A 23,064-nucleotide genomic window follows, 5' to 3' on the forward strand; every position below is an offset into this window, starting at 1 on the left:
AAATCATAGTGACCTCCTATGACAACGTAGATCTGCTCCATAGGATGGCCACACTTCGTCTCTCATACTTTGGACATGTTGTCAGGAGGGACCAGTCACTAGAGAAGGATATCATGTTTGGTAGGGAAGAGGGTCAGAGAAAAAGAGGAAGACTCCCAACAAGATGGATTGACCAGGTGGCAGCATCGATGGATTCAAGCATGGCAACAGTAGTGAGGTTGGCCCTGGATCAGGCAGTGTTTCATTCTGCTGTGCATAAGGTCACTACCAGTTGGTACCTATTCGATGGCATCTAACAACAGCAATCTTTACAGGAGCAAATTGTCAGGTCTTTCTCCCATTGAGGGACCAGGAGGATTTGAACTCAGCAGTTGAGCTCTTAACCATTGCACCAACTGGGTAGAAGGCCAGATATTTGAGGAAAACCTGTTCCCCAACATCCCCGCCCCCTCCTCCGCCAACATCAAACACTGTGAGGCTCAAGCTGAGATTTTATTTATAGTTCCCTGGAAAGTCTTACAGAAGAGGGGCCATCATTATTGCTTTAGGATTATTGCCAGAGGAAGACTGCAATCCTCTACTGCCAGGCAAGAAGCCCTATTCAGGGCTTAAATCTACTTCAGACCTTTGTGTCAGTGCTATGTCTCTGCCTGTAACTCAAAGACTATGACTATTTTCTGAGAAGCACAGCCCAACTTTATTTTCTAAGTGCCACCATGTCCACTTCGGCCAGGCCACGCTACACTCCCGCCATCAATTTCCCCTCTACCTTGTCAGTGCTGTCCCTATATTCTCCACACTTACCCTCTCTTCACAAGACCAATGAGTTAGTTCTAGTTTTAAGCCCTCTTCCACCTCCGGGCTGGAAGGCAGGGTCCTGGATCCCCAAAGATCATCACTTACTTTTTGCCAGGACCAGCCTGGCTTCCTTTGTTCTGAAAAAATGCAAGAACCCCATGTCCCAGATGATGTCACAAGTCTCTTATTAGGTTATTGCTCCCTTGATGACATCTCAAGGGTCACTTTTGAGGCTCTCTGCATGTTTCTTGGATCTGCTGTTCTTTTCTCTCAGCGATAAGGGGAAGGTAGAAGGGAGCGAGACCAAGTGGCATAGAGGGGACGGCCCAGTAGCTCATGCCCGGGTTTAGCAAGAAGGCCTAGAAGGGCAGGGTTTGAGGCGGGAGGACTATTTTCTCTCTCAAGCGCCACTGCGGAAGGATATGGCTTTGTTCATGCTTGTTGCTACTTGAAGCCTGGACTCTTTAGTGGGCGGGGCTACCCTGGCTCTGGCCGCTGCGTGGAGGGATCCAGAGCAGGAAAGGCGGCTGCAAGGAAGCGGTTCTCTGTAAGGTGCAGCGATCCGTGTTTTGGGGTCCCTGCGCCCCTGAAGGACTATTTCTTGGATTGTGGTTTGTTGCCCAAGAGCCCATCTATCTCCATCACCGTCTGTGGGGTCAGCTGACTGAGCACCTGGAGGAAAATGGGGTGTAGCGTAGTGGTTACGAATCGGGCTGGGAACAGCAAGGTCAGCAGTTCGAAACTGCCAGCTGTTGGGCAGGAGAAAGATGAGGCTTTCTGCTCCCGTAAAGATTTACAACCTCGGAAACCCTGTACAGGGTCACTGTGAGTCGGAACGGACTCCACCACGGCACATAACAACAAGAGCAGTATGTGCTGAGTTGCTGAGGAAGGACATGGGGAGTTCAAGGACCAAGAAAGGCAGTCTAGTGGTGTAAAGTGCTAAATCCCAGCTGCCCCTGCCTCACCTTGTAACTCTGAGACCTCACTGCAGTGAGGGACTCATAGGGCCATTCTGGCTTGCTAGACACTGACTCCCAGGGAGCAGAGGCCAAAGCTCACCTGTAAGGCGCCTAGGTGTTCTATCAGCTGCTCTGCACTCGACACCCCCAGCAAGACTGAGCTGACACCATCACTGCGGAGACACCACGCTGGAGCCAGAGGAAGAAAAAGAGAACCAATGGGGAACAGAGCACACAGCACTCAGAGGAACCATTGAGGAAGAGGATACTGCTTAAGGACACATCAATCGTAGGGTGGATTTGGAGGAAGAAGCAACAAGGCCTGGTAGTGTCTCACCAATAGCAAGTTGGGCCACAGTACAGCCAAGTTGGTGAGCGATGGGGAGAAGATCCATGATTTTAGCCTGTTGCTTCTTGCCATCCTCACTCTGCACTTTGTCCTTGAGCCACTGATAGCCCTGGAGGCCAAGGAGAGTCAGCAAAAGACCCCACTCTCCCCACCTTTGCTCCCCCCCCCCACACACACAGAGCATTCCAGATGGCCCAGTCCCGCCTTCCTAAGCCCATAGATCTCACCTTGATGGTGGCCCTGCAGGTATCTGGGATTCGCCCATCATACTTGCTAGTTATGAGACCACAGGCCAGAGGAGACCAGGTAACTGAGCCAACACCTAAGAGGAAGAGGATTCAGTATGGGGAAAGGAATCTAGGACACAGGTGAGGCTGAAGGGAGGGTAGGACTAGGGAGTTGCGAACCAATCTTGTGGTAGAGCTCTGGCAACTGCATCTCCACCTTCTCCCTCTGGAACAGGTGGTGCTCAGCTTGTTCACACACTGGAGGAATCAGATTGAACTGTCTGGCCATGGAGTAGGCCTCCTGGGTTGGGATGAGGAAGAAACAGAGCTCAGAGCATTCATTCTTTCCACTCCACGCCCCACCAATAGAGTGGGGATTGAAGTAGTTGTGTGAATAATGGGGACGGAGAAGGTGGTGGCACACTCACCATGATTTCTGTAGCCCCCCATCGGGATGTCCCCCAGTATAGGGCCAGGCCTTGGTTGATGACATAGGTCATGGCTCGCACAATCTCTAGGCACATGGGAGAGGAAGGGGGGCCTCACTGTCAGACCCCGGGAATCTAGGGCTCCAGATCTGTAGACCTCTACCTGCCTCACCAGTACCCCATCTCTAATGGTGTCAGAGAGGCGGGGATTCTATTCTTCACCTCCCTCCCTGTCTTAAGTTCTGGGATCTGAGCCTCTGCTATGGAGCTTGGCAGGCTTCTTTAGCAGGGCCTGGCTTCCTGCTGAGCATTTGGGGGTACTGATTTTACCTTCCATGGGACTGTTGGGATCTGAGCGATTGGCAAAGACGATGTCCACATATCCCAGCTGGAGCCGTTCCAGAGATCCTCGCAAGCCTGGGATGGGAATGGGTAGAGAAAGATAATAAATATCTCGGTCCTAGTTTTCTGAGAATTCACACCTTATCTCTTGCTGTGGCTGCCTAAATCCCAGGTCCCTTATTCAGTCTCCAGACCAGAGCCTCAGAGAATATTCCCAATTCTTCTCGCTACTATTCCCAGACTTCACTACCAAGCCACTTCAGATTCCCATGCTTAACTCTCACCCTCAATGATGTGTTTGCGGCTCAAGCCTCTCTCAGTTTCTGCCCTGTAGAAAAAGGTAAGTCAAAGATAAGGTGAAAAAGTTGGGGAACACAGTGCTAGCCTAGAGCTATGATGAGCAGGGACTGTACAGGCCCTCACAGACAGGAGGGAACAGCTGCTCCTACTCCCAAACAATACACCTTCATACATTCTTTATAGGTCTTCCTTCCCAATTGTAGTGTGACAGTCACTTACTGTCCTCCCCAGAAAATCTTGGTGGTGATGACATAGCTTGATCTCCTGGAAAAAAAGGAAATTGGAGAAGCAAGAAAAGGATTTTTGAAGGATGATGTAGCTGTAAGTTCTCAAAACACAATCTCACCTCCAACCTTTGCTCTTGAGGATGTTGCCTAGGGTTCTTTCCGCCCTGGAAGAAAGGCAATGCAGAGCCGTCAACATGTTAACCCGTTCAAACCAAAAACCAAACCTACTGCCATCAAGTGGATTCCAACTTGTGTAGATCGATTTCCTTCTTTCCTTCCCACCCTTCACCAATTAATTTCTTCTCTTAAGTAGAACAGAAACCAGGAACCCAGTAAGCATTCAGCTCTTTCATAGACTAAATAAGAGGGGCTCCTGGAACTAGGGGTATATAGTTTTCATTCATTAAATAATTATCTGTCATGCATCTACTATGTACCAAGTCCTGTTCCGAGTGCTAAATGGATATAACAGGATGAGGGGAGAGAGACAGACTGTAATGGAGCCAGACATTGCCTTGTCTGGTTCCAACCATCTAGATTGCCTTCCCCCATGTTTGAACCTCTGAGAAGCTTACCTATCCTCCAGATTTTAGCTTAAATGCTGTCTCATCCATAAAATACTCTCTGATTATTCATTATAGTCTATGGTCAATCCTCCTTTTTGGCTTCCATAGCTATAATTGACTACCTAATTCTTTCACAGTTAATTGAACTATCCTGTGACAAGTTTTCCATTTTTATGGTGGTGGTGTGCTTTTGAGTCGGTTTCAACTCATAACAACCCTGTATAGGGTTTCCGAACAGGGAGCAGCTGGTAGATTCAAACTGCTTACCTGCAGTTAGCAGCTCAACTTGTAACCCACTGTGCTACCAGGGCTCCTAAATTGTGATGTTGCTGTTGTTAAGTGCCGTTGAGTTGGTTTTGACCCATAGCGACCCTCTATAGGGTTTTGGAGGAGCGGTTGGTGAACTTGAACCACCGACCTTGCAGTTCAAATGTCTTTGCAGTGCAGCACATTAACCTGCAGCGCCACACCAGGACTCAATGTCTTACCATGGTTTAATCTTTCATATCTCCCTCTCTTGTTTAGCCACTTAAGACTGTGTGCTTTTTGTTCTGTGTTGGTTCATCCCACAAGCAGTACCTGCTCTGTGCTAGGTTGTGACATGGTAAAGAATAAGTCCTATTCTATGGAAGGAGGAGCGTCACAGTTGAGCAATAGAGGGCAACATAGTGTGCTTTGGGAGTTGAGGGGAGGGAATAGTAACCAACTTTAGGGATTTGGCTGTAGGCTTCATGGAGGAACTGACATTTGAATTAAGCCTTGAAGATGAGAAGTTTGCAAGATGGAAAAGAGGCAGGGCTTGGTCATCCTAGGTTTTAGCTACTTTGTATGCAGCCATGAATGTGTGATGTGGTGTGGTTATGTTTGGAAATTCAGCTTTGTAATTCTCACATATAACTGATGCCTGGGACCAATATGTTGGTTTTGTTTTATTTTGACTGCACAGGGTGCCTATTGCCCTGTAAACTAGTGTTGGGACTACAATTCCCATGTTTTGGGAGGCCGTCTGCTGGAAGGATGAGACTCAGTATTTTCAGAATTCCCAGAGTTCCCTGGAGGGAAAACAAGAAGCCCTGTTGTCTTCTCAACCATTCCAGGGGAAGTTAGCTCTTTTCATCCCCAGTCCTTACTTTCCTGCTGCATACACTTCAGCGGTGTCAAACAGGTTTATGCCATGCTCATAGGCTACTGTCAGCACATCCTCTGCTGTCTAGGGAGGTGAAAGAAAGCGTTAAAGTCCAGCCACTGACCCCTTACTTACTTCCCTCACTGCATGCTACCCCATTGTAACCCAGCTCTACTCTCCACATTCCTTCCCCTTTCCCATCCTTCACCCTAAGCTCACATTCCCCATGCTTATTTTCCGAGTCCCTATTTAAGTCCCTTTTCTCTTTTTTACTGGCTCCCTCATACCCCTTCACCCTGCTCTTTGGCCCCTCACTTATACCTCATCGGAGATCTGTGAACCAAAAGTGACCCAGGTACCTGCAGGAAAGAAGCAAGGCATGTGAGAACCACTGGAGGCAGTTGTGACTGAATACCCCTTCCCTTTAATTTCTATTCTAACTTACCAAGGCCAAGACAGGATACCCGAAGACCAGATTTTCCCAGGTTCCTACAGAATACAGAAGCAGGAAGGGGTGGAGCGCCCATTAAGGACCCAGTTTATTATTTCCCAGCTCCTTTCTTCCCAGACTGAGAAAATCTCAGAGTGTCTCAGTCCAAAGAAACCAGATCCAGTGGGCCTAAAGGATTGGGCTATGCTTTGCCCATTGCAGAAGTCCTAGGAATATAGTTGAAAGAATAAGCACACAAATACATAAATGTTCCTCTGGAGCCACTTTCTAATGCCTCTGTTTCCTCCTAGCATGTTATAGATGCTGCCTGGTTTGTGTTTGCTTCTTGTGCGTCTTTTGGGTGGGTTCTTGTCTGTGTTTGAGTCATGGATAGGATGTGTGTAGTAAGAATGTGATTGGCTAGTTATGTTGTCTTTGTGTGAACAGACACTCAGAAAGAGAAGGCTCTGCTAAAAGGCAGACACCAAGTGGAAGGGATAAACCAAATCAAGTACAGACACTCGGGGAGGCAAGGGTCCATGGGTAGCCTAAACAAATGGGAGGACAGGCTTCTAAAAAAAGGCAGGTAGTTGACCCAAGTGGAGACTATGGTAGGGAAGCCCGGTTTCCCCTCTTCTCCCTTCCATTCCCTCTGCTTCCTTGTGCAGTTTTGCGTCAACCTGGTGAACCCCCTCCTCCCAGAACCCCAACCAGGGAATCAACTTAGATTCCCATGGAGAGAACTGGATTCCTCAAGTGATAAAGCCAGGTCAGATCAGTGACCTAAGTGGCTCACTCCCTAGTTAGTCTTCCCCTCCCCCTGCAGAGATTTCTGAGAAATCCCTTTCTATCCCTCCCTGCTGATCACTGAGATAGAGTCAGCAGCATTTCAGTTCACTCTGTCCCTCAGCATGGGGTTGAGAGATGTGGTCCATCCTTTACCCACACCCAATACCATTCTATTCTTCCCAAAGAAAGGTCACAGAAGACAAAGTGGCAGATGGGGACAGTATTTGGGTCAGGTGCCCCCAGCAGGCCAGAGAGACAAGTCTTTTCCCTTCCTTTCTCCTCTCCCCAGGACGCCAACCCAAGGACACTTGATTTGAGGGGGATGCAGCCTGGGGATCCGAGCATCCTCTGCTTTCCTAGGGGTAAGGAGGGAAACTCTGGGGCAACCAGGGGTCTGATGGGGCCTGGTCAACCTTGGTAACCTTGCTTCTCTCATTCTCAGGGGTACTGACGGGGGATCAAGAGGAACCAAGTAAAGTAGTGCCAATGATGAGTGGGGAGTAGGAATGAAACGGGATCTTCTTAGCGAAGTTTGAGGCGACCCTGGCAGCCATCCCAGGAAATCTCAGGGGTCTGGGAAAGGGATGGAGCTGGCTGATTGGCCACCCCCGTACCTGTATTTCATGCCAGTGCTCCGGCCGGTGCTCTCTCGGAGGGTCCCAGAGGGCGCTGGGGGTCGGGGAACGGGCACGGTTCGGGCCTTGGGGCCCGACCCTCCTCCCCCCGGAGGATTCCCATGCCCCCCGCCGACAGGCCCGCCATTACCACCCCCAGGGCCCGGCCGGGCCCCGCACAGACGGTCCTCGCTGCTCCGGCTGCGAAGGTTCTGCTCGGTACAAGCGATAGACACCTGCATGCCGGCTAGCCAGGGCTGGGGAGGGGGCTTAGAGAGGGCGTGGGGCCCAGGGTGCTGTGAAGCCCGAAGGCACAAGCCAGCGGACGCAGTGGGATGAGTCCCGGCTGAGCTAGAAGGCTGAGGGGGCTGCGGCGGGAGCCTCTGGGAAGGAGAGGGCCCGCGGGGGCGGGCTGCTGGAGGTCGCGGGGTTTGAGGCGGGAGGAGAGAAACGCAGGGGGCGCCAGGATATTCGAGTGCAGGGACACTGGCGCAGGAAGTAGGCAGATGAAATGAATGAGGGTAAAGGTCGAAAGCAGTTCTCAAGAGAGTAGGAACCGGAGACCAGGGGCGCCAAAGAGGGGAGCCACCTAAACCCAGCCGCAGCGGGACCCGCTAGACTCCCAGCCGCTTCGCAGCTGGCACAGCTCATCAACATGCAGACACCGCCCCCTCATCTACATAGAGCTGCCCGCCTCCTGACCAAGGCTGCGGCTTATCAGCATAAGCCCCGCCTGCTGAGGCCCTGGCTGCCACTCACTTTAATAAGGAGAGAGGGAGAGAAACCAAGGAGAGTAGTTCCAACAACTCTAGGGCAAATGGCAGCTCAGCAAGTCTCCAGCTCCGTAATTCTAAACTGAAAGCTATTTTGTCCCCCAGGGGGCACTTGACAGGGTGGCACTGTAGGGTAGCACTGGACTTTGAATCACAAGGTCAGCAGTTCAAACCCATCAGCTGCTCCTCCGAAAACCTATACAGAGTCACTATGAGTCGAAATGGATTCAACAGTACTTAATAACAACAGCTGACATTTAGAAGTCCTGGTGTGGTGCTGCTGTAGAATAAGCACTGGACTGCTAACCACAAATTCAGTGGTTCAAACCTACCAGTCGCTTCTCGGATCAGAAACCCTATACAGGGTTGCAATGAATCTGAACCGACTCACTGGCACTTAACATCAACGACAGTAGCACTGGTGGGTTAGGCGTTGGGCTGCTAAAGGAAAGATGGGTGGCTCAAACCTACCAGCTGTTGGAAGGACAGAGATAAAACTATCTGCTCCTGAAAAAAAGTAGTCTCAGAGCCCTGCATGGGGTCCTGATGAGTTGGAATCCTCTTGATGACAGTGGGTTTTGGCTGACATTTTAAATTGGCACTTCTGGGAGGATGCTACTGGTATATTCAGTGAATGGAGGCTAGGGATGCTGCTAACATCTGCAATGTACAGGATAGTGCATCCCATTGCCCCCCAACAAAGAATTACTCAGCCTAAAATACTAGAGCTGCTGCTGAGAAACACATCACAAAGCTTCTTTGCAGCACAGGCCTCAAGGGCTGTGTGGCTCACTCTAGTTCCTGCCTTCCTGGTGGAGCAGACCCAGGGCCTCCCACTCAAATGACAAACGCAGGCTATAGAGGATGACAAAAAGTTTATTTTGTGTCTCTTGAAGGATCATTAAGGGAGAAGATAGAAACTCTCCAGGACAGAAGGCCTGGTTTGGAGGTGTGAGGTCTCCTATGGAGTCACTTCCGGTGGCTGAGAGGGCACCAGAGAACCAGAGAGAGAGGCTTAGGCTGTTGCCCCTGGAGGGTTCTGAGGTAAGGGGTAGGAGGGTGGTGGCTTCCAGTGGGGTCCTTAGATGACAATTTAGGAAAGTTCCCAGGCAAATATGGATTCTTCTCAGGGTGAGTGGTTGCTTCCATCAGCCAGCCCGGGCGGAGAAGAAGGGCAGAGATCGGACATAGGAGTCCAGTCGGGAGCGGAAGAGCTCACTTTGCACAGTTTGACCCAAAGGGCACAGAGGGTTTTTTACCACCAGTTCCACGTACAGCTATAAAGAGGAAGAGCGTTAGAGTCCCCCTTGGGACACTTCTGTTCCCAACTCCAAACCTCAGGGTGTGTGAAGGTTCATCATCATCGGGAGAAATGATTGGATTAAAAAAACCTCAAGAAAATTCTGATGTCAATAATGATATAATACAGTACTCTATTACATGTATAGAGGTAAACTGAGAGTCTTAGTTCTAAGTGGCCATGGCTGTTAAGGAGCTTTGGGGGAGGGTCTCTGGGACTAGCACTGACCGCACTGTAGATGTGGTGCAACACATCCCGGATGGGTCCCACGCCCAAGTCAGTATTCATGACAACCTTGATTCCAGTGGGCGTCTCGTAGTAATGGAGTTTGTAACGGCTAGTTTGGAAAGCCAGGAAGCCGTCCTTCCTGTAGAGATATGGAGGATGTTAAGAAACGGGAGTTAATCTTCCCGAAAGAGATGTGTCTGATCCCCTTAAGGTCGTCCAAATGCATCCATCTCTATTCATAGGAGCTTAAGTAAAGATACCTTCCATCCTCACCTCTCTTCCTTTTAAGTTCCAGTACCTTCAGATCTTTCCCCCCCTCCCCCCCCCTCGCTGTGCCTGCCAGGTCCCACACTAGCATTCCAGACTCAGCCTCTAAGTCCCCTTTCCATCTCAGAAGATCAATGCTCCTCTTTCCCCTCTGGAAACTTTCCCTCACTCCAAAATTCCCAAGGCTAGCCCTCCTTCCCTCAACATCCCCTCCAATTCTGCGTACATGTCTAGCGGGGACATCTTGCTGACAAACGATCGAATAGAGAAGAGCATCCCATACATCAGCTTGTACTCCTGCAGAGAGAGGGACAGAGTAAGCTCTCAGTTATTGATGAATAGGAATGAGGACCGGCCAAAGTTTGGAGGAAAGGCCTCGTCTGGGACTATGTGCATTTGGAGATGAGAGATCATTGGGACTGAACCGGGGCCCCTGTGTCACCTCTTCCTTGGGGATCCCCGCTTGCTTCTTGCGGTGCCACTCGCTGTAGTGCAGACACACTCCATTACGGTCAAATAAGTAAAGATTGTGGACTGTCATCTGTAGGGCAAGGAGTATGAGCCTCACTCGGAAACCAGCCCCACGGTGGGCATCGGCTTTCAGCCCCTGACTCCTCCACCCAAAGGGGCCTTCCCCGGACTAATCCGACTCACCGGAATTGCTCCGAGTGTCTGTCGCTAGTCACTTCCGGTTTCTGCGGCGCCCGCCCCGCCCAGTACTCAAGCTGCAGCTTCGGGCAATAACTCTGCCCCCAACTCCTCTTCACTAGACTCCGCCTCCTCTTCGTAACCAATCGGTGGCCGCCGGAGTCACGCACGCGCGCCTATGCTCTTGAGCTACCGAATCAACGTGAGCTGTAGAGAGTGGGGAGGGGCTTGTGGGCCGGTGACGTCATCGGAGCGAGGCGGGCCTGGGGAAGGTGGGCGGGAGGCAGTCAACGGTTTTGATGGGACTGCGTGGGGCGGGGGAATCTAGGCTTTTCCGAACCGGGGCTTTGGGGAGGAAGCGATTACCTGTTTCTTCTTGGCAAATTTGGGGTGAAGTGGGGACTGGGGATGTGGAGATTGGTTGAGGTTAGAGGACTTCAGGCTAGACTTGAGGGCAGCGTTCGTTTGGGGCACGTCTGAGGGCGGCTGAGGGTTTAAAAGGTTTCTTTTGGGGTAGTGGGGAGAGAGCACTGTAATAGCTCTTCTGCTAGGAGGAGTAGGAGCAAGTATGCAAGAGAGTTGAGTCTGGGTAGAACTTTTGAAGGAGGGTGGTGCGTGAGATTCCTGTTTCTCTTGAGACTTTGAGTCAGTTGGGAGCAAATAATGCAACTGGACAGAAACTAGGCCCCTGTTGGTTTTGGGTCTGTTTCAGTTGATACCTTCTGGGTGTGAGGACTTAAAAGAGTTCAGCAGACATAGGATAGGTAGCCTGTGCAGAGGTGATCTCTGCAGTTTCTACCACTTCTAGTTGGGAAGAGGTGCTGTTGGTCTTCTGTCGCCAGTGGCTACTCCCTCCTACTCTACTCCCCTTCCCAAGTCATGGAAAGGAATACTTTAGTCTTCACCCATGGCCTCTGAGAGAAGTCATGGAAACCTTTCCTCTAGCCATAAAATCTCCATACCCTTGAATCACCAAGGATTCTTGTGTTAGTCTTCCTTGCTCCTAGATCTTTTTACAGTACTTTACCCTGGCTATCTTAAAAGTAGAACCAGGATATCCTAGCTCTCTACTGTTTCCATCTGTTTCTTCTTTGTACTCATGGCTACATTAGCTCCCAGCCCCAGTTCACCTCTCCGTTCTGATGATCTAAGTGATACTTCAGATGCCCCTGTATTGAACCAAGTGTCCTCTGAAGTGACTTCCCAGCTCTATGCTTCTTTGCGCCTCAGCCGGCAGGCAGAAACTACAGCCCGAGCCCAGCTGTATTTACCCTCCACCTCCCCACCTCCTCATGAAGCGTTAGAGGGCTTGGCCCAAGAGCTGAGTCGAAGCTTGTCAGTCGGATTGGAGAACAACTTGAAGAAAAAGGTGAGGGATGTGTGTCTTGGGAACCTTTGCAGTACTAGACACCAGAGTCTAGTTGTTGTTGTTGTTGTGAAGTGCCATCGAGTCGGTTCCGACCCATAGCGACCCTGTACAGGATTTCCGAGGGTGTAAATCCTTACGGGAGTAGAATGCCTCATCTTTCTCCCGCGGAGCGGCTGGTAGTTTCGAACTGCTGACCTTAAGGTTCGCAGCCCGATTCGTAGTCTAGTAGTTTAAAAAAAAAAAAAAAGCAACAACTGCTGGGACATGAACTCCTATTATTGGATTTCAAATCTAATCATGCTTATTTATACCTGGCAGTAGTTGGTTATGAGGGAGAGAGTAGCATAGGACACTATAATTTGGAAAACTAGTGGTTGTTGTCGTTAGAGACACCTGCACTGTGGGGTAGGTTGATGATCATGACTAGGACCTAGGCATTGAGAATGAGGATAAGGTTTCTCAACCTCAAGAGGGAACTCATTGCTGTCAAGTCAGTTTGACACATAGAACTCTATAAAGGATTTCTGACACTAAATCTTTTCAGGACCAGGCAGCCTCATCTTTCTCTCGTGCAGTAACTGGTGATTTTGAACCATCAACCTTGTAATTAGCAGCCCAATGTTTACCTTACAGTGCCATTAGGGTTCCTCAAGAGGAAACTAGGTACTTAAGAATAGCAGCAAACTATGCTAAAATCCTTCCAGCTCAAAACCATTCTGATTTATGGTTCAAGTTTGAGATGTGAACCATTAAAATATAGTTCAGTTAATGATACATACTACAGAGAAGATGGAGCCCTGGGGTGGTGCTGTAGAATAAACACTGGTCTGCCAGCTTCTCCTTGGAAACCCTATATAGGGTTGCTATGAGTTGGAACCAACTAGATGGCACTTAACAACAGAAAAAATGTTTGTTCCTTTTGGACAGAAAAGGTATCATAGCCAATATGCACATTTGACAACGGATAGGCTACAGGCTCTAGGAAGAGTATTTGCTCTCTAGTTGGCAAGAAGCTGTATAGCGCTCTTGCCTTAACCTGCCAAATTTACTGTCTACCACCACCTGTTTGCTTCTGTAGACATTAGAATTTTTGACTTAAGCTTAAGACATCCCTTCTTGAATCAGTTCTGTTTTGGTTTTTCCAGATGCTGAAACAAAGATTCTTGGGTTTTAGGGAGACAGTGTCATCTAAGGAGACCTGGTGGCACTGTAGGTTAGACATTGGACTGGTAACTGCAAGGTAGGTGGTTCAAACCTACCATTCACTCTGGGGAAACAAGATGAGGCTGTCTGCTCCTATAAAGATTTACAGACTCAGAAACTATACAGGGTCACTGTATATTGGAATCGATTAGATGGCAGTGGGCAGTATCTAGAAATGCCTAGGTGGTACAAATGGTTAAATGCTACTACCTAAAAGACTGGTGGTTTGTACCCATCCAGAAGTGGAACGTTTAACCGTTCAAACCTTATTGAGCACATTTCGACTCTGTAACATGTGAAGGTACCATGTGTCAGAATTTACTCAGTAGCAACTGGGTTAGTTTTCTGGGTGTTTTTGAGTGCCACCTACCCTGGCATTAGGTAGAATATAAATTACACAGATTTTATCTGATTTCTGCATTGCTTTTTTCTAGGATGGTTCTAAGCATATCTTTGAGATGGAAAGTGTCCGTGGTCAACTACAGAGCATGCTCCAAACCTCACGTGATACAGCTTATCGTGAGTAAACCCTTTCTCTAGTGCTACGAAGGCAAGCCTAGATTTAAGGAGTGGGGGAAAGTGGAGAGGGGATGCAGGGAGGAAAGTCTAGACTTTTGAAAGACATTGAGATTTCAGGAGAAAAGGCTTGTATGCTTTGATAATGCATGAACTGTAAGGCAAAGAGCTCTCCTTTTCAAGTGGTCTCTGTCTCTTTTTTACCTAACCTGGCTGTTGGGTCCCTCTTGGTTGCCTCCAGGGGACTCTCTTACTCCAGGTGTTAGCTCCGAGAGAAGGGAAGAAGACTCCTTTGACAGTGACAGCACAGCCACCTTGCTCAAGTGAGTTCCCCAGGGGTTTCTCTTAGCTTTCTTTTTTGGAAATCCCTTTTATATCTCTTAGAGACCTAAGAATTTTGTCCCCTGGCTTTTAGTTTTCATTTTTATTTCTCTTCAATCTTCTTTCCTCTTCAGGAACATGAGCATCTTATGCCTAGTACCTGTCTTTCACTCCACCTCTAACCCTTAGAAGAATTATTTAGTGTCTGCAGAGATCTTTATTGAGGGAGCCCTGGCTGAGTATTGGGGTATGCATTGGGCTATTAACGCAGGGTTGACAGTTTGAATCCACCAGCTGCTCTGTGAAAGAAAAATGAGGCTATCTGCTCCTGTAGAGATTTGCAGCCTTGGAAACCCTGTATAGGGTCGCTATAAGTCAGAACTGATTCAGTGGCACATAACAACAACATCTTTACTGCGGGAAGTGTGATACTGAGGAAATAATGTTGTCGGGTGAATCACAGAACTTAAGTTCTAGTTATTGCTCTATCACTGCCGAGCTTTATGACTTTGGGCAAATTGCTCGTCCTTTCTGGGTTTTAGTTTCTTCATTTGTAAAGTATCACAGTTGAGCTGTGGATCTCAAAAGCTTTTCCCACCTTAACATTCTTTACTGATTTGCTCAGCACCCGGCCTCTGCAAGACTTATCTCCATCTAGTTCAGCCCAAGCCCTGGAGGAATTATTTCCCCGCTACACCAGCCTTCGGCCTGGACCCCCACTCAATCCTCCAGATTTTCAGGGCCTGAGAGACGCCTTGGATTCAGAGCATACCCGCCGCAAGGTGAGATAGGGAACTTGAGTGCTGAAAAGAGCTTAGCTTTAAGGGCCCAAATGTTGGGATTTTGTTCAAATGTCTAGGGAGACCTTTGACTGCTCTTATCTAAAATGTCACATGGGGTCACTTTGAATCAAAAATTGACTTAACAGCACCTAACAACATCAAAAATCATACCACTTCTCTTTCAGGTATTCTGTCAAACCACTGTTAATTTCCTTCTTAGAGCTTATCACTTGGTTGTTTAAAACAAGTGCTATTATCTTGTTTGTTTTTCCGTCTAAATCTAAACTCCATGAGGGACATTACTTTGTGTGTCTTTTATTCAGACCTATCTCCCTAGGGTCTAGAATATAGCTAACTCATAAAAGCACTGCTTAATTATTGAATGAACAATGAACTTTGCTAGTTGGTGCAGAGACTTTATAGCTACTGGTGTGAACCTCAGCTGTAATATCTGAAGGGGGCAAGGAAGAGAAAATGTCAAAAATCATTGACTGTCTTTTTGGAACCCACACTTCTATTTTAAACCATATCGGCATGAATGAGAGACTTTTCCCTTTATTCTTACTGTGTTTGACCATTATGTCCAATGAGCTTAAGGTGGGCCCAGTAAGAGCGCCAGGTTACTGCCAGGCTATCTCTCGCTTTTTCTAGTATAGGCTACTATACCCTTCCAAAGAGTTTATGGAATTTTTCTCAGGAGGTTCAGGGAAGGGAAGGTCTTGGAAGCTAAAGCATCTATTTCCTGAGAAGATAAGAGGAAAGTGTTGGAGGTCTCATGCTTCCTGTTCCAGAATCCCTGATTTTCTTTCTCCAACTCTATTCTAGTACTGGGGGCTAGAGGTTCCCTGTCTCCAGCCCATTTCCCTGTAGAAGAGCTGGATGATCAAGGGCTTTGGCCAGATTAAGAATGGGCAATACTCAGACTCATAATCCTTCTTCCCAGCACTGTGAGCACCATATTCAGAGCCTACAGACCCGCGTGCTAGAACTACAGCAGCAGTTAGCTGTGGCTGTGGCTGCTGACCGCAAGAAAGACATTATGATTGAACAACTGGACAAGGTACCAAGATAGCAAGATATGGATAGCCTTTCTACTGAGGATATGAGGAATAGTGAATTAGAGGGTGGCCGACCAACATTTCATTGTACGTTGTAGGACCTGGCATAAAGGATGGGTTTACCAACTAACTGTTGGTAAAAGATGGCTGTTGACCCTGCCCCTTTGGGTGAAAAGAGGGGTAAATTATTTTGAAATTTCCTTTTACTTACCCTTCCTGAGACCCTGGCCCGTGTGGTAGAGGGCTGGAATCGGCATGAAGCTGAACGGACAGAAGTGCTTCGGGGACTCCAGGAAGAACGCCAGGCAGCTGAACTCACCAGAAGCAAACAGCAGGAGGTAGGCAACCTGGGTCATAAAGCATTAGAACTTAGGTCACTGGTTACTAGATGGAAAGGGGCAGCAATAGCTCCAGAGTTAGGGCTCCCAACAGAATGATCTTGATCTCACTGTAGCTGTCCTGCTAACTCTTCTCCTGTGTCCTTTCCCTTCACTGTTTCTGCTACCATACTTTCAGAGTTGATATATCCCCACTTTCCCCCACGCCATGCAGTCTTCTCTTTGGCCCCCAAGTCATTTGGTATCTTGTTAATGCTTTTTAAAGTATAAAGGTATTTTCCTTAGTGTTCCTCTGTTTTATGTACTTCTTTCCCTAAAAGACAGTAGCCCGCCTGGAACAAAACCTTTCTGAGACCATGGAGGCCCTGAATCGTGAGCAGGAAGGTGCCAGACTACAGCAACGGGAAAGGGAGACACTGGTGAGAATTCTAGGACTAGGTTAATTCCATTGTTAATTGCTTCTACAGAGTTATGGGCTATTGGTAGATTATGGGTGTTTATAGTTTGAGTTGCACCAGGGCAGTATTTCTTAAAGTTCATTCCTGAGAACACTTATTCTGCTAAAGATTTTACAATAAATGGCCTCTGGAACCAAGTAAGTTTGAGATAGTCAAGAAAGTTCAAGAGAGAGCTCTGGGACCAAGTAAGTTCAAATTATATCATCAGAGTATTAGAATTATCTGCATAATTGTTTTAAAATCTAGATTCCTGGGACTCATCCTTTGAGTCTTTGTTTGATTCAGTAGGTATTTGGTGAGGTTGGGAGCCTAAACACTTTTAATAGAACTTTTCCAGTTATTTTGTGCAGCCAAGTTTGGGAACTTTGGTCTAGGATACAGCCTAAAAAGGTATGGGTTGAAGCTTCAAGTTTCTTAGAGCTAAAATGATGAGATGATTACCTATGTGAGTTAGTATCTAGATTTGGAACTTGCTGCATGCATGGTGCATGCTTATGACATGCATGCTGGTACTTGGAGTCTTTATGTACTACATCTGATAGTGCTGATGATGGCGGTTTGCTGTTTGATCTGCTAGTCTTATGGAATTTCTTTTGATAATGATGGTGATGGATATTATGTATTACTGTGTATATTAAATACTTATTATTTGCTAGACACTGTTAAATGCTTTTCATACATTTGTATGTGTTTTAAAGCTTTACTCCTCATATTCTTTGAGGTAATTTTTACTTTAATCATGTTATGGTATGCTCTCAATCCCTAAGAGCTAACAATAGATGACAGGATTGGCATTCAAACTGAGATTTGAACCCGGGTCCAGTTGACTCAGGAACAGCTACCTTAAAGGGCATATTGTTGTCTTTAAGTGTGTCAAGTCGGTTCTGACTCATTCGACTCGGACTCATAGTGCCCTATCATGGGGACCCTGCCATAGGGTTTCTGAGGAGCCACTGGTGAGCTCTAACCACCAACCTTGCAGTTGAAGTTGATCTTACAGTCCAGCACATTAACTCACAACACCACACCAGAATCCCATAATGCTTAGCATATACATTGTGTGGGAGGGGACAGATTGCCAGTCTCTTGAGAGCTTGCTTAGGATCTTGGTTTTCTCTTGGGGCTATAGGAAGAGGAAAGGCAAGCTCTGACTTTGAACTTAGAGCTAGAACAACAGCGTTGCCAGGCCCTGCAAGAAGAACGGGATGAGGCTCGGGCTGGGCAACTCAGTGAACATCGACAGTTGGAGATACTTCAGGCTGCCTTAGCAGAAGAGCGGCAGAGATGGGCCCAGCAAGAGCACCAACTAGAGAAACACTGCCAGGCACTGCAAGAGGAGGCACAGGTTCAGTTGGAAAGGGAAAAGGTAAAACCAGTGGTTGGAATAATTGGGGAATGGTAGCAGATGAAGGATAGAATAATTGAATGGGGCAGGATGTCAGAAGATATAGCGACAAGGATGGAGACAGTGTCAGGTTACCCAATAAATAAGGTAAGCATGTACTTGTACTTACTAAGTAATCTGTAGCTATTGTTGTTAAGTGCCGTCGAGTTGGTTCTGACTCATAGTGACCCTGTATAGGGTTTCCAAGGAGTGTCTGAGGAGTTTGAACCTATTGACCTTATTGGTTCAAACCAACTTTGTGGTCCAGTGCTTTATCCCACAGTGCCATACAGTACCATACCAGGACTCCATTTTTTCACCACATCAAAGATTCTACTTCTAGTTTTGGCTGGCATCTGTCTCTCTCCTAACATCACAGCACCTTCTTATAGAACAAAGACTCTTTTTAAATTTACTATCCTTGGCAGGGACAGAATACACATTAAGCAAGGTAAGCATGAACTTTTTTTTTTTTTTTTTAAGGTTTTTATTGTGGATTGAGTGAAAGTTTACAGGGCACATCATCAGTTTCACATTCAACCATTCATATGACTTGTTTCATTACATTGATTATAATCCCCTCCATACATCATCAGTCAACAGTGTTTCTCTGTATCCTCTTTGGCTTTTTTTTTAAACTTTGCCTTTTTAGAATTTACAGTCTCGGCTTTTAGGGAAGGTTTTTACATTTATCTGTGGATATCCAGGGCTCATGTATGTGATTACTAACAAGCATAACTGAATAATCAGATGAGGCACAGTTTGCTATATCTGCTAGGTGGCTAAAGTCTGATCCTCAGAGCCTATGGTTTGGAAGGTCTGCAACGCTTGGGCCCATGAACTTACTTTTGTTTTCAGACTTACTAATCAAAATGTGGGGAAATCTATGTGAAATTGCTCACTACAGATTAATGAGCAAGCACAACTAAGCCTGTGCTTACCTTGTTTATTGGGTAATCCCTCCCTTACTGTACGTGGGAAACAAGATGGAGTGTGTAGGGCCAGCAGATAGGGTTGAGGCCACAATAGGATATGAACGGCCATAATGTGGGAGTAAGTGGAGATGGAGAGATAGGACAAATGTGAGGAGTGCAAGAGAAATGGAAGGGCCACTTGAGGAATAGAGATAAACAGGAGACAGGCAATGAGTGTACATGCTTAAATTTGACTTCTCTTTCTTAGGGGAACACCCAGAGGGAAGCTAAGATAGCCTTGGAGGCACAGCAGCAGTTGTCATTGATCCAATCCGAGATTCGGCGCTTGGAGGGAGAGCTGGACACAGCTCGGAGAGAGCGAGATGCCTTGCAGCTGGAAATGAGTTTGGTGCAGGTCAGGATACAGAGTTCTTGAAGGTTTTTGTGGTTGGGAGAAGTAGTTCTGGGGCAGAGTGACCTTCAGTCAAAACAAACACGACAGCATCAGATTAGTTATGGTTTATTCCATCAACAGTTTTTCTATGTAGTGTGGGTAGTGTTCTGTCTTAAATTCAGAATAAATTCCCACTGACTGTTTCCCATTGTGTGTCAGACTGACCCAGTGTTACTGTTTTTAGAGGTAAATAGACTAAATCTATTCAAGGTACCCTTTGTTATTTTCAAAGAAATGACACCACACTAAGACATCTCACACATGGTGAATATGAGTAGGTGAAAGTTTTATCAGAGATTTTATTGCAACCGCAATAGTTGGCTTTGTTATTCTTACTACTTGAATAGCGTATAAAAATGGCATGGGACCATAACTGACTTCCTCCAGCTTCACAAGGGGGAAGGAAAAATCAAACTTAGTTTCTATGAAGCAGTGGTCAGATAGGCTTCCACCCTCCAACTTTCTTTATCCTATTCTAACACCAACTGTTCTTCCCATGGTGCTCTATTTCTCCGCTGAGTTCAGTGTTGTTGTTAAGTAGTGTAGAGTTGGTTCTGACTCAGAGCAACCAACCCTGTATAGGGTTTCCAAGGAGTGGCTGGTGGGTTAAATCGCTGACCTTGTGGTTCTTAGTCCAGTGCTTCTCCTACAAAGCCATATCAGGACTGAGTTCAGTACTTCATTATAATGGCCACAAAGAACTCCAGATAATTAGGAAAGTGAACAGGGTACAATTGAGGATCAGAGACAACTCTCTTGTCATTGGCCTCTCAGCCATGCAGCCCCTTGGCCTCTGCCCTGCTCAGGTAAGTGTTCCAAGTTCCTTTAGCCTTGTGGATAAATGCCCAAAGGGCACCCTATTGTACTAACCATCTTCCTGCCCAAAGACACTAAGCATAACTGAGATCGTGGCCTGGGAAGTCCTCTACTGTGTTTTTCTGTTGTTGCCTCTATGCGCTCTACTTGTGTTTGTTTGTTTTTTTAAAGTTTTTGTTAATTGAGTAATAATTTACATGGGAGAACATTGGTTTTACACTCGTTTCAGTGCAATGATTACAGTCTCCTCCGTGTATCATCATTCAATAGTATTTGCTTCTATTCCCTGTTTTTGTGGTTGTTTTTTTTTGGGGGGGGGGTACACAAAAACACTTGGGGAATATATAATCATTTAAACTACCAAAGGGCACATTCTGCAAGTGCTTCCTGGCCACCAGCTCTCAGTCCCTCTCTTGCCATGAGTCTAGAGTCCTCAGCTGCGCCTCTCTCTCCATGTCCCCATCTCTTCCTCCATCTCTTGTATCGCTGCTTCTCTGGATAGGGTCCCACATTCTGCTCGTGCTGTTCTCCCTTGATGGTCCTAGGGTCGTCTGTTCCTGGACTGTAGGACTAACTACTCCCCCATTTTTGTTACAAAACTTCTACCTTTACATTTGTGACAGTTGCAATTAGTCATGGTAACAATTAACTTGTTATTGAATCATAAGAATCTTAGCCCCATATCTTTTCACCAGTGCTCATGGTTATTTCTTGTTAGTAGTGAGACATCCTTGTCCCTGCTTCTGAGCTGGCTTATTTTAAACCCAGCTTAGTGGCAAATTCTACCAATCCCCAAGATGCCCATACATCCTATTTGCATGGTCCTGTACTTCCTATTTCATTTAGGTAGGAGTTACAAAGACTGGGTGAAAGAGGCACATCAAGTAAATTCACTGTACTATACCTGGTGACACGGAGTCCTGTGGCACTGTGGGTTACTGCGCCAGACTGCAAAGCCGTTTGAACTTCAAGGTCGGCCGGAGGTTCAGCTCACCAGCTGCTCCTTGGAAACCCTATACAGGGTTGCTATGGTTCGGAATCGACTCAGCAGCACTTAACAACAACATACCTGGTGACACAGTGCTCAGCTGTTAACAGAAAGGTTGGTGGTTTGTTCTGTGGGAGAAAGATGTGGCAGTCTGCTTCCGTGTAGACTCACAGCTCTAGGATCTCTGGGAGGGCAGTTCTGCTTGGCCCTGTAGAGTCACTATGAGTTGGAATAGTCTGGATGGCAACGGGTTTGGTTTGGTTGTGGTATTTCTTTGAGTAGGTATGGACCAAGGATGTCAATAATTATTTTATTTTAACTTATGAAATCACCACAGTAACACATGACCTGACACAGAATAGTACTCAATATTATTTGTCAGGTATAATTATACTTTGAAAATCGCTTTCCATCTAGCTATAATTGAAGTAAAAATATAACATAAGATTCACCATTTTATATCTATTTAATCCTCTATTTTCTTCCAAAAAGTCTTAAAATTTTGCTTTTCACATTTACTGTCTCAGTACATAGAATTAAATTTTGTGATGATGAGGTAGAAGGTAGAAGTCAAATTTCTTCAGTTTTTTGTGTAATGTTCACATAAAATTTACCATTTTAATAATTTCAAGTCATACAATTCAGTGTTATTTGGCACATTGACAATGTTGTGTAACCATCTATCTTCTCTCTAGTTATGGAACATTTTCATCACTCCAAAAGGAAACCCTTTATCCATTAAGCATTCATTACCCACTGACTCCCAAACCACCACCCCGCCCCAGGCAATGGTAACCACTTACTTGTTTTCTCTCAATGGATTTGCCTGTTCTGGATATTTCTTGTAAATGGAACCATATAGTATATGTCTTTTTGCAGTTGACTTATTTTGTCCAGTATGATGCTTTCAAGGTTTATCCATGTTGTAGCATGCATCAGGACTTCATTTCTCCTGGAGTTGAATGATATTCCATTATATGTGTATACCATATTGTGTTTATCCGTATATCTGTTGGACACTTTGGTTGTTTCTACATTTTGGCTTTGTTTAAAGTGCAGTACACACTGGTATACAGGTTTCTGTTTGTATTCCTGCTCATTTCTTGTAAGTATGTATATACCTAGGAATGACATTGCTGGGTCGTTGTTCTTGTTGTTAGATGCCGTTGAGTCTGTACCGACTCATAGCAACCTTGTGCACAACAGAATGAGACACTGCCTGGTCTTGTGCCAATCTCACAATTGTTGCTATGTTTGAGCCCATTGCTGCTGCCACTGTGTTAGTCTATCTCATTGGGGGAGAGGGTAGTCCTCCTCTTTTTCATTGACCTTCTACTTTACCAAGCGTGATGTCCTTCTCCGGGCACTGGTCTCTTCTGATACTATGTCCAAAACATGAGAGACTAAGTTTGGCCATCCTGACTTCTAAGGAGCCTTCTGGCTATACTTCTTCCAACACAGATTTGTTTGTTCTTCTGGAAGTCCATGATTCTTTTAATATTCTCCTCCAAAACCATAATTCAAATGCATCAAATTATCTATGCTCTTCCTTGCTCATTGTCCAACTTTCACATGCATATGAGGCTAATTGAAAATACCATGACATGGGTCAGGTGTACTGTAGTCCTCAAACTGACATTTTTGCTCTTGAACATTTTAAAGAGGTCCTATTTAGCAGATTTGCCTAATGCAGTATATCATTTGATTTCTTAACTGCTGCTTCTATGAGTGAAGATGGTTGATTGGAGCAAAATGAAGTCTGACAACTTCAATCTCTTCTCCATTTATCTTTATGTTATTTTTTGATCCAGTAGTGAGAATTTTTGTTTTCTTTACATTGAGGTGCAACTCATACTGAAAGCTGTGGTCTTTGATATTCATCACTCCTCATTGCTGTCAGCAAGCAAGGTTGTATCATCTGCTATTGCAGGTTGTTAATGAGTCTTCTCCAATCTTGATGCCATATTCTTGTTCATAAATCAAGTTTCTCTGATTATTTGCTCAGCATACAGATTGAATAAGTGTGGTGGAAGAATACAACCCTGATGCACACCTTTCCTATTTTAAACCATTCTGTGTTCCCCTTGTT

The 23,064-nt window shown here is 46.3% G+C and overlaps 3 protein-coding genes across 3 annotated transcripts in view; 1 reads left to right on the forward strand and 2 right to left on the reverse strand.

Annotated features, from left to right (window-relative positions):
• Positions 1-1,226: 1,226 nt before the first annotated feature.
• KCNAB3 (potassium voltage-gated channel, shaker-related subfamily, beta member 3) lies at positions 1,227-7,400 on the reverse strand. Its single transcript, XM_006863395.1, has 14 exons — positions 7,159-7,400; positions 5,771-5,814; positions 5,647-5,684; positions 5,330-5,409; positions 3,753-3,797; positions 3,626-3,670; positions 3,391-3,434; positions 3,095-3,181; positions 2,765-2,850; positions 2,517-2,637; positions 2,337-2,431; positions 2,098-2,218; positions 1,861-1,949; positions 1,227-1,470 (listed from the first exon to the last, which is right to left on the reverse strand). Exons 1-14 carry the CDS (start codon positions 7,398-7,400, stop codon positions 1,393-1,395), a joined length of 1,215 nt encoding a protein of 404 aa, XP_006863457.1. The 3' UTR covers positions 1,227-1,392.
• A 1,679-nt stretch (positions 7,401-9,079) lies between these two features.
• TRAPPC1 (trafficking protein particle complex 1) lies at positions 9,080-10,437 on the reverse strand. Its single transcript, XM_006863396.1, has 5 exons — positions 10,381-10,437; positions 10,169-10,267; positions 9,953-10,023; positions 9,460-9,598; positions 9,080-9,208 (listed from the first exon to the last, which is right to left on the reverse strand). The coding sequence occupies exons 2-5, from the start codon at positions 10,265-10,267 to the stop codon at positions 9,080-9,082; spliced, it is 438 nt and encodes a 145-aa protein (XP_006863458.1). The 5' UTR covers positions 10,381-10,437.
• A 1,036-nt stretch (positions 10,438-11,473) lies between these two features.
• CNTROB (centrobin, centrosomal BRCA2 interacting protein) overlaps positions 11,474-23,064 on the forward strand; it is a 43,626-nt gene continuing 32,035 nt past the window's right edge. Inside the window, exons 1-9 of the mRNA XM_006863397.1 lie at positions 11,474-11,743; positions 13,381-13,465; positions 13,704-13,785; positions 14,409-14,565; positions 15,509-15,625; positions 15,845-15,961; positions 16,282-16,380; positions 17,549-17,785; positions 18,986-19,132. Of these exons, the coding sequence (XP_006863459.1) occupies positions 11,474-11,743; positions 13,381-13,465; positions 13,704-13,785; positions 14,409-14,565; positions 15,509-15,625; positions 15,845-15,961; positions 16,282-16,380; positions 17,549-17,785; positions 18,986-19,132 (1,311 nt within the window). The remainder of the gene's footprint in view (positions 11,744-13,380; positions 13,466-13,703; positions 13,786-14,408; positions 14,566-15,508; positions 15,626-15,844; positions 15,962-16,281; positions 16,381-17,548; positions 17,786-18,985; positions 19,133-23,064) is intronic.

Source organism: Chrysochloris asiatica, unplaced genomic scaffold (assembly GCF_000296735.1).
Source record: "Chrysochloris asiatica unplaced genomic scaffold, ChrAsi1.0 scaffold00054, whole genome shotgun sequence".
Lineage (NCBI taxonomy): Eukaryota > Metazoa > Chordata > Mammalia > Afrosoricida > Chrysochloridae > Chrysochloris > Chrysochloris asiatica.